Genomic DNA, 10,492 nt, shown 5'->3' with positions numbered 1-10,492 from the left:
TCAACCCCTTCGTTTCACTTTTTTCCGACACTTGAAGCTGCCACCCAGGTTAACTGGGGAGGGTGGCGCGGAGCAGCGGTGCGGACTCCGGAGGCACAGCGCTGAAAAACACGGGGCCGCGGCCCGATTCCCCTTTCGAAGGGGGAGCCTTTCCACGTCTCCGCTTTCATACCGGGCCAGCCCTCGCTCGGTCGGCCCGCGGCGCTGCTCATGTTTTCCACTGGGGGGGAGGACGAGAGAGGGAAGACCGGGTCGGAGGAGGAGGAGGAGGGAGGGGCAAGTTGGTTGAATTTGCGAGGGGCGAGAGCCGGCGGCAGCGGCGCGCCGCCTCCTTCCACTGGCTGGGGGAGCTGCCAATCTGTGTTGTAATCCTGCAGGAATTTCTGCGGGGTTTAACTGGGAGCCGCGGCGCCGCCGCCGCGCACTCGGGGCGGAGGGAGGGCGGCGGAGCCGGCAGCGTGCAGCCTGCAGCCCGGGCGCCCCAGCGCCGCGCAGCACCGGGCCCGCGGCAGCGGAGCGCGGGGACCAGCGGAAGGAGCGCGGCGAGCCGGACCCGGGGCGCCGCCGGCTCTGCCCCGCGCCCCTCGGGCGCTGCCGAGCGCCGCCCGGTTTCTCCTTTGTGCCCGGCCCCCGGCGGCCGCCGCGCCGGCTCCGCGGGAATAATGCGGGGCGTGTGGCTGGCGCTCACCGTCAGCTTCGTGGCCTGCGCCTCCGGGCAGCCGGTGAGTGCCGGGGCGGAGGGGAGGGGGGCGGCGGCAGCCCCGCGGGACGGGACGGGACAGGACGGGACGGGGGCGGCCGCCTCGGGTCCGTCAGCCGAGCCCGGGGCGCGCAGTCCCGGCCCTGCCCCGTGGCATCGCCGCCCGCCGGGGCGCCGGGCTGGCTCGGCGGGGCATCTGTTGATCGCTGAGCGCTCTGCAAACAGCAGGCACCATTTCCCCCGCCCAAGACAAAAAGGAAAGAGACGCTTTCCCCCCCTCAAAAAAAAAAAAAAAATCCCACGAAGGCAGGCGGAGCACCCTGCCAGAGCCGCCCTCCACCGAGCCTCAGCCGAAGTTTGCCGCGACGACCCAGCCGCCTGCCGGCCCCGGAGACCCCGCGGTGCGTCTTTCCCTCCTCCCTGGCGTAGGGGGAGCTGCCCGGCGGCCGTGGGGCGCCCGAGGGGCGGCGATGCGGGATTGGATCCCGGACCGGGCTTTGTAGCTGTCCCGGACCAGCGCCGGGAGCCGCCGGGCCGCTCCGTGTCCGAGCGGCCGCCCGAAGACAACGCTGCCTCCTCCCGGTTCCACGGGAGGTGAGGCGTGAGCCTTTCCTTTGCAAAATCCACCCTCCGCGGCCGCTTGCTAAAAAGAGAAAAAAAATGCAGTAACTCCGCTTGGCTTCGCGGCTCAGGACTCTCCAAAACCCTGGGATACGCCGCGCTGCTGCTCCTCTCTGTGCGCGGGTGCGCAGCGCTGAGCGCCCCCCGGCCAGCCCCGGGCCCGGCTCCGCGGAGCCCGAGCCCGCCCGCCGCTGTCCCGGCCGGCCCTTCCCCACGGGATTGCCGCGAGCTGCTCGGGATAATGCCGCTATTTACACTTTTTCCGCGCCACAAGTGTATTCGCTAACCGGGCCCTCTGCTTAATGCAATTAGCTCGGTTGCCGGGATTTGTACCTCTGGGAAAGCCTCGCTCCAGCGAACGCTCCCACCCCTTCGCGGCACGGAGCTGGCGAGGGCCGGCCAGAGAGTTTTGTTCTTTTCCATCTGTGGATCTGAGACTGTCTTGAGGGAAGGGAGCATGCAAATGACACTGTTGCAGTGTTTGGGCAAATATTAGGAAATGATAAATTGCGGTTTCAATATGAAATTAAAAAACCATGACAATTTAATCCAATTAAAATGAGCCGCTTCACTGAACTAAATAATGTCACTAGCTTGGGTTAACTTTTGAAGTTCTCTAGCTATTGTATAAATTAGCCAAGTCACAGCCTTTGTGAAATCTGGCTCATCATTAGGGATTTCTAAGGATACAATTGTAAAACACTTTTCTTAGGGACTAATTAAATATGGTTGGGGAGAACACCGGCTACTGTTTCTGCTAAGTATAACTGCGCTGCAGAAACACCCTTGGCTAATGAGGTACAATATACTTTAATTTTATAGAAATGCTGTTATTACAAAGTTCTCTGATGGTGGAGTAGCTATTAAACTGCCACAGTAATTAGTAAAGGATTAAGTTTGATGGGTTTTTGCCTTAGGATGAACACACTGCGGCGGAGTGAGGCGGGTTGTTGGGGCATATTGGGTCAGCGCGGTTTGGGGGGCAGTGGGGAGAGCAAGGCGGAGGAAGCCTGCCTGGCTCTGCTGCAGCGCCCTTGTTGCTGCCAAAAGGTTGTGGAGGGACTGACTGGAAAAGTAAAAGGAGGTTGGTCTTTTTCCTTTTCTTTCACCCCCCTCCTTTTTCCTTTAACTGTGCCTGGCAGCAGCTTCATGGTCCCTTAAGGTAGGATTTTGTAGACTGGTCTTTGGGAAAAGGGAGATGCTAAATCTGTCCTTTTTGCAGAAGGCTATCCTGATCATAAGAGGAATTTTATATGGATGCTTAAGAAACCCCCTACCAGTTCACCAGAGCAATGTCAAGTGGATTTGGCTCTAAATTTCTTCTTTGTTTGATTCTATTATTTAGTATTATTATCTAGGCAAAGCCTTATGGTTAAAATCTCTCTCATTTCTGATGAAGTAAATTATCCGTGAGTTTTTTGAGTGGAGGAGAGGAAAGCAGCAGCAGGTTTTGTTTCCTAAAGCAGGGAGTTCCCTGTGTTTGTTCCATGTAACCAACAAACATTTTTATTAGGGTGGGCCAAGTAGGTGTCAGAGCCGTGTTAAAAATGTACTGGAAGTGCGACCTGCCGCTGAACCGGGGAGCAGTTTACCCATGCTGGGTGCGGGCTTTGTGTGCCCTGACATGGGCTGTCGCACCGCAGATGTGCTCTGCTGCACCGTGCCAGCTCCCCTGGGGGAGCAGCCCTTTGAGGACATGGTTGTGATGAAGAGGGTGAGAGGGACTCTGACCTGTTTGTGCCAGCCTGCACATGGTGGCAAGTGTTGCCCGCACCAAAGCTGGTGGATTTCAGCCCGGGCTTGAGGAGTACTTTGCTGCCATCAATGCAGTGTGTGGTGACACGTCAGATTAGAGTGGAGTCTGGTAACCACGTGGGCCTGGAAGGACATGGGAGATTCACCCAGAGTTGGCTGAATGGCAAAAAAATCTACTTTTTAGCTACTTTGAAAGTTTCTTTGCTTGCTTATAGGAGAGAAAAAGATGGTGACATTAAACTGCTGGAAAGAAAAGGAAAACCGTGAATGAGAGGCCTGGTGTGCCTTTTAAAAGGTTGGGTCCAGTCCTGATATGTTGGGAGTCAGCTTTTGCTGATTTTAATAGCACCAGAGGGCACTGCCAAGTATCCAGCTGTAGTTGTCAGCTCCCATTCAGAAGAGGCTGATAAACCTTTCCGTTTTGTTCTAGTTCGCAGCAGTGGGACAAATGGTTTTCCAGAGCTTGTGTGACAGTCTGATCCTCTCTGCATGCCCAGCTGCACGTTGAGAAACTTTGCTGGCTAGCAAGTTGTGCTGCCTACTGCAGCATTATGATGCTGCTCTCCTCATAGAAGGTTAATCATACCTCTCCTTGGGAGGCTTCTAGGGTCTGGAGACTGCTTCACATTAGTGTTGCATGAGTGTGGGGTTGGTTTTTGGGCTTTCAGTGAAACAGAGTGCTGGGTCGTCAACTGATTGGTCTTTCTTCTGTAAGCATCTGAGCACTGAGTTGTTGGCATAAATAATAGTTATTGAAGGATGATCCAAGTTAATGTTTTTCAGAAGTATTTAGTATTTTAGAATGTGATGCTGTAATTTTCCTGCATTTGTTTCCAATGGTTGCTTTGGTATTGGAATTTGGAGAATCGATAGTGTGTTGGAGAGGAGGAATGTTGGTTTTTTTTTGAAAAAGGCAGTTAGACTTTGGAGATAGTAATTAGAGGAGAAGAAGGGCTGAAGAGATAAGGTGGCATTTTATATTTATATGCTATGTGTGTCTCTCCTAAGTGTGCTAAATTTGCATTGTCAAATAAGTTCCAAAGAAAGGGGGAAACCTTTTCAGTCTTGATTTATTTCCACCCTTCCTCAATTCACGTAAGCTTTCTCTTTCACTGTAGAATTAATAAATACTTGTCCATTGCTTTTTGTGACTTGGCAGCACCTGGAATCAGGCAGCAGCATCTGCCACGGCTGCTTCTTTTGCTGTGGCCAAACATCTGGGTTCTCCCATCCAACAACTGCCTGCACTGCCATGCACTGAAAATTCTGTGGAGCTCTGGGGTTTGCCATTGGTCTCAAGTATTACAGCTGCCCCTGAGATGGATGTTCTCAGGAGCCACTTTCTGGAAATAGATTTCCCTCTCAGGTTAGCTTATCTTTTAAAAATTAAGGAACAGATGATTCTTGACCCAAGATCAAACACTGAAGAAGTTCCTCTTTTTGATATCTTAGCCCTGAGGTCTGCATTGGAACTGACTTTGTATTCAGGTCTAAAGTGCAGAGTTGTTTTCTCTGCATTTTTTTCTTAGATCCTTATCAAGGAAGTAAATGAGAGCATCGTCTTCAGGAACAAGTCAGGACAAATACCTTAGGGTTTGAAGCTGGGTACTGGGATTGTGATTCTTGGGCAGATAACACCTCTGTGGTAGGTTTGAGACAGTTGCTGCACCTAATGGGATAAAGATGGTGGACTTTGGAGTATGAGCCTTGGATTTGCTTGGAGGTTTGGTGGATCTAAGTGTCTGTGGTCCTAAGTTAAGTATATTCTCAGGATGTAGATGAAGACCTAATTTCTTGACTAGTAGAGGTGCAAGTTATGAAAAGTCCCATGTCAAACACACAGCCATGATCTAATGCCTGCAGGGATGATGGTGAACTACCTACCATCCTCCCTGGGGAACGTGGTGTTTTGGCAGGGAGTTCTGAGCTTGTAGAAGAGCTCGTCCTCCCTGCAGAGCAGCTGGTTGTTTGATCTCTCCATTTGCCCTGCTCCCCATGGCCAGTTGTCTTTACAGAATGTCAAGCAGAAGCATATGGATGGCATTTATTAATTACATTTTCTCACCAAATTGACTTTTACCACCGAGCAGTTTAAATGTTTTGCTTATGGCAAAGAATTGCAGGCTTTAGTAAGGCCCAGCAGCTGAACAAAGAGCTCTTGTCTAGTTACGGAGAAGTGCTCTTTTGTCTTCTGAATAGATTTGATTGACTATGATTTTTGACAGAAATGTTGTGTTTGAGATTGGCAAGCTTATTCAAGGCCCCATATAAGACTCCACTTGACTGTAAGTCATAAAGATGCCCTCTGTGCTGATGCATTTGAGAGAGGATGCACAAGTTGTAAGCAAGTGATTTGGTCCACATTCAAGTTGTTTTGCACTCTATGTTTTAGCAAGCATGAGAGAATTACTGGAGGGTGTTCTGTGAACAGCTTGTTGTTTGGTTTTCTTTGGTTTGTGCTTACAAGACACTAATAAACTGCTATCTATAATTTTTTCAGCACTAGTAATTTATTCATAGGTTACATGACACTATTCAGTGATTTGGGAACAAGATTTCTCCTGCTCACATTGAAGTATAATTTGCAATCTCTTGAGTAAAGACTGCATTAGTGTTTGACCCTGTAATAATGACAGTTCTCAGTATGTATGTTGTTTTCTTGATTAGCTCAGCCCTGGGGGATGCTTTCAAAAGCATACTAGATATTTAGGCAGAAATACAAAATATGTGTAATCCTCAAAAGTATTGGAAAACTGATTGCAGTAGGAGAAAACATAGCATTTAACAACCACTTACAACAAGTACACTTGTGCTGAAGAAATTATTTTTGTTGATGTCTCAAGTAGGGGTTTCATTTAAAGTGAAATAATGACTAATTGAGCAGTGATGAATCTGCAGAAGTTGACCTTGTCTGTAGATAGGCTCTTGGAGCATAGTGTCATGTAAACTGTGTTTAACTACAGCCTGAGCTGGATGGTCCATGTGAAAACACTATTTTTAGTTTATATATAAACAACTTCTTCAGAAATGTCCCTTCTAAGCTGAACTGCTTTGTTCCCGAGGTGAATTGATTCGGGAAAGTTCAAATAAAAACCTGTTTGGCTGTGTTTGAGTTGTGAGCGTGAAGACAAACACATTGTAATTTTATTAATGGTAAGGAGATAAAGGGCCTTGCAGAAGGTCAAACAGCCTGTAGTATGTGCAGGAACGGAATCAAAATGTTCAGAAGCCAGCATTGTGATTAACAACCAGAATGCATTGTCTGTGTTTAAATATTATGTTGTCAGACATGTTTTGTTCCTGTTTGATTAACCATAATAAAGCATAATTTTCCCTAGAGGTGCTTCCACACTAATGGAGGTCACTTGTCACCTTTTAGATCAGTGTGAAGTGGCCCATCCCTATTTTTTTAAGTGGATTTCATAAGTGTGACTGTCTCTCTGGAATGAGAGGACTGACTTCACAGAGCTGTAGGAAACAGCGGTGCTAAAGTAATATAGCCTGGGAGGTGAAGTACTTCTCAGGGAGCACTTGGGTGCATGACCAGTGTAGCTTCAAGACTAAGGATGTTTCAAGAGAGGACAAAAAATGTATCATACCTGCTGCCACAGGAATGAATAACCTAACTATGCCTTCCCTCTCTCCTACCTTCCCCAGAATCCTCTCTGGTATGTCTTCTGTCCTTCCATTAATTATACAAGTAGAAGCAAGCTTTCCTCTTTCTCTGGGCTGAGCTGCATTAATTCTACCTGTGGTGACTCTGCAGTACCTGCTGGAACATCTGGCTGGACACAGCACCTGGAGGAGACAGCCCAACCGCGTGCACTTGATATCTTTTGGCTTTAAGAGCTGAGTCCTCTTTGCTTTTTGGACTGGGGTCCGCAGGGGAGGCTAATAACAGGTTTGAATACATGGCATATCTTGCAGGCTGTGGAGATGAAAGATTCTTCCTTTGCTGAGTTGTTTATCCGTGCTGAGTCTGGATGTGGAGATCCCAGAATCAGTGTGTCACTTAACCTGAAAGTGAAAGTTAATGAAAGCCTCCACAAAGCCTTTCCATTCAAATCCCTTTCAGGCATTGTGCAGTTCAGGTTTAAATATGCAGACACAGAGGTGTGATACTGAATGTGTTCTTACTTTTTAAAATGAAAACCTGTAAGGGAAGCAAAACAGAAAGGTGAAGGTAGTTCAGAGTAAAAGAAACACAGCGTCACTGAGACATCCAAAAGTTGAGCTTCCATTGAATATAAATTTTTCACATTGTATAAATAAAAATAGGTATGGCTTAGCCCTATAAATAATAATAATGCATAATTCCTGCAGCAAGGATGTGCACAACATAATGTTGCTGAGAAGCAAGATTCTGAGTTTTTTTGTGAAAGGGGGGATTGCAGAACATTCAGGTCCTGTTCTGGCCATGAGGTTGCATCTTCTCCCAGTTGGTTGCTCAGAGGCACTTGATACTTGCCACTAATGGCAGTGCAAACATGGTGAAGGAAAGCATTTGTCCAGCAAGGAGAAGACGCGGTGTGTGAAATCTGGTTGTGTTAGTTATGGGCTTGTGTAAGTCTTATTGTGAGAAGGTGTAAGTTCCAAGAACTGCTGTGGCAGCATATTATGTTAGAAGATTAAAGCTTTAGAATAATTAGGAACTTAAGCATCTGTAGCATGTGTGACTCACAAATCATCTTCTCCATGGCAGAACAAGAAAAATGGCTAGTCCTGGTGATAGATAGGAAAAGTTACTAAAGTGCCATGCATATATTCTAAATTTTTGTCTTTGGTGAGGCTGTTTATAATTTTCCAGTCGTGATCTTTGATTATTTCTCATCCATGCAGGCCGATTTTTTTGATTCTAACATCTAAAATGTCACAAAAATTCTTGGGGTACATTTGAAATTATGTGTTCACAGAGACTGTCTTCCACAGAGCATTCAGCACTGACCTCTCTCCAGCTGTTGCAGTCCTAGCTGGGAAGGTCTTTGAAACTCTCTGTTTGTATGTGTTTTATATAGAACTTTATTCTACACAGAGCTCTATTTTACATATATTTAAATTTTTTATACTGTCACCTGTGTGTCTTTTACAAAAGGCAGCATGTCTTTTAAGTGTCAGGAAAAGAAATGCCCCACAGAACATGAGTGGGACTCCTAGTTAAATAAACAGAACAAAATTGCTCTCGAAATTCTCTTGGCCTGAATTAGTGTGGAAGGAGCATCTTCTCTGACCTTACTACCAGGAAAACAAAAAGCATTAAACAGAAAGTGCTCTTTGAAAATTGTTTTTGTCTTGTTTCTTCACTTGTAATTTAATACAACAGTTTCATAAATTTTTCTCTCTAAGTAGTATTTGATTCTTCATAGCTCCAACAGCTGCTTTTGATTTGATAGTCCAGTGCAGCCTTTCCTGTGCCCCCAAGGCCATGTTAGGGGACAGGCATGGTCATTGCTGCAGAATGTGAGTTGGAAGAATTTTGTTCTAAAGAGGAAAAACTGGTAATAATGGTTAGCATAGGTCTGTACATGACCTGACCAGGCTGGAAGGTCACACCAGATCTGTTGTGACCCGAATGGACCTCTGAAATTGTCTGTCTGTGTTACAATTGAGTTTGCCTTTTACTCTTGACCAAAATGCTTTGGTGGACATGTCTTGGGTGATGAAGACTTACGGCAAACCATGAGATGGTTTTTGCTCTTCTGGTAGGAGCTGCAGTCCTTCCTGCAGAGCAGCATAGAGCATCTGCTGGTGTGCAGAGAGGAGGAATGGCATGAGGGCATTGGAAGAAGGGGCAAGTCTGATAATGGACTATAAAAAGACAGACATAAATCATTTAACAACTACAAATAATGAAGAATCATGAACATGTTTGGATACTTCATTATCGCTTGGTGGCCTGACTGTGCAGGGTTTGAGGGTGAGGGAAGTAGGTACCGTGGCCACCTGTTGAAACAGACTTAACTCCTTGAAATGTACAGGTGCTGGGGGAAACAGGGCCTTAAAAGTTGAGTATTACTGGTTGTCTCCAGTCACGCTGCCCATTGCAAATGCCTTTCTCTCTGGTGCTGTTTAGCCCAAGCAGCCCAGCTCTGCTGAAGAGGAGGGCTGTGTCTGCAAGGATCTCTTTGCCTTTGGTGAGGCTCAGGCTCAGTAATAGACAGACTTCCTGCTGGGGTGGAGAGGCAGAGGTGCTGCCATGCTGGAGCTCCTGGATGGAGGGAACTTCTGAGCTCCTGGTAACACAGGAGCATGGGGTCTAAAAGGTCTAAAATGGCTTGAGACAGTACTCTTGACAGTATTGCTGTGATAAAAATGCCACTTCTTGTCTGTTTTGCAACTCTAGGGCATTAGAAAAGGGAAATTATCTTTCTTTCCTTTCGTTCTTGTTCTTACTGTAAAATTCACAACCTGAAATGCTTATTCTGCCCTTGGCTGGTTTGGGTTCTATGCTTACACTCATGCTGCTTTCTTGACCGTATCTCTCCTACTTAACCAAAAACTGGTGACTTGGCATCTTGATGTAGGTCTCTTCTGGTGAACACTTGGAACTGGTCTTCTGCCTGGTGGCATAAATTGTCTAATACCAAGAGCCAGATAAGCTTAATAGTGATGAAGATTTCCTGATACTTTTTTTGAGAACCATTAATCTTGTCTGTGGGTTAAAGAAGTCTTCTGGGCACGCAAATATTCTGAAATGCTACTTGATGTCATGTGCCAGTCATTTTATTTTGGGGTTTTTTGTTTGTTTGGGTTTTTTTCCTCTGACTTTCTCTGTCTGCATTGAATGAATTAGAAAGCTTTGGGTTATGACAAAAAAAAAAAGAAACAACAACCTTACTTGGGGGAAAAAAAGTGTGGTGGTTCTATAATATACAGGTAGGAGTCTCTGTGATGCTTCTTTGCTGTGTTAATTCTTGCTGTTTCACATAACATCTGAGGATCTTGCCTTCACTGGTTTACGTGGGTAAAGATATTTGATGTGAGGAACCTGAGGAAGAGTGAGGAGGAAACTTCTGGCAGAGACTGTCAGTCTTAAAAAAAGTAGGTAGGATCCCTTGTCATGAAGCTTGTGGCTGTACAGTCAGAGCTGGCACAGTTCCCACATAGTAGGGTCGTTCACATGGCATTTCTGTATTTGTGATCAGAGATAAAGGGGTCCTAAGGGAGGATTTGCAAGAGTATTTTTGGGGATTTCTCCATGGCTTCCTAGAGATGCACAGAAAAAGCTAATCTCTTTCTCTCTCTCTCTCATTATTTAATTCAGCTAATCTAATTGGAAAACCTCCTTAGAGCATTCTCTGGCAGCTAGCTGTAGCAGCTGTACAATTAGTAGTGTCACCTAACAGGAGAGCAAAACAAGGAGCAGTAGGAAACTGGAGTAGGATGTTTCTGTGTGTCTTAACAGCTCTCCCAAGGGCC

The 10,492-nt window shown here is 46.8% G+C and overlaps 1 protein-coding gene across 1 annotated transcript in view; it reads left to right on the top strand.

Annotated features, from left to right (window-relative positions):
* The first annotated feature begins 418 nt into the window (after positions 1-418).
* The window catches only part of SDC2 (syndecan 2), a 58,575-nt gene continuing 48,501 nt past the window's right edge, over positions 419-10,492 (top strand). Inside the window, exon 1 of the mRNA XM_050325926.1 lies at positions 419-722. Coding sequence (XP_050181883.1) covers positions 663-722 — 60 coding nt within the window. The 5' untranslated portion in view covers positions 419-662. The remainder of the gene's footprint in view (positions 723-10,492) is intronic.

This window comes from Myiozetetes cayanensis, unplaced genomic scaffold (assembly GCF_022539395.1).
Source record: "Myiozetetes cayanensis isolate MyiCay16 unplaced genomic scaffold, myiCay2020 scf1, whole genome shotgun sequence".
NCBI lineage: Eukaryota > Metazoa > Chordata > Aves > Passeriformes > Tyrannidae > Myiozetetes > Myiozetetes cayanensis.
This window is presented reverse-complemented; position numbering and strand designations above follow the sequence as displayed.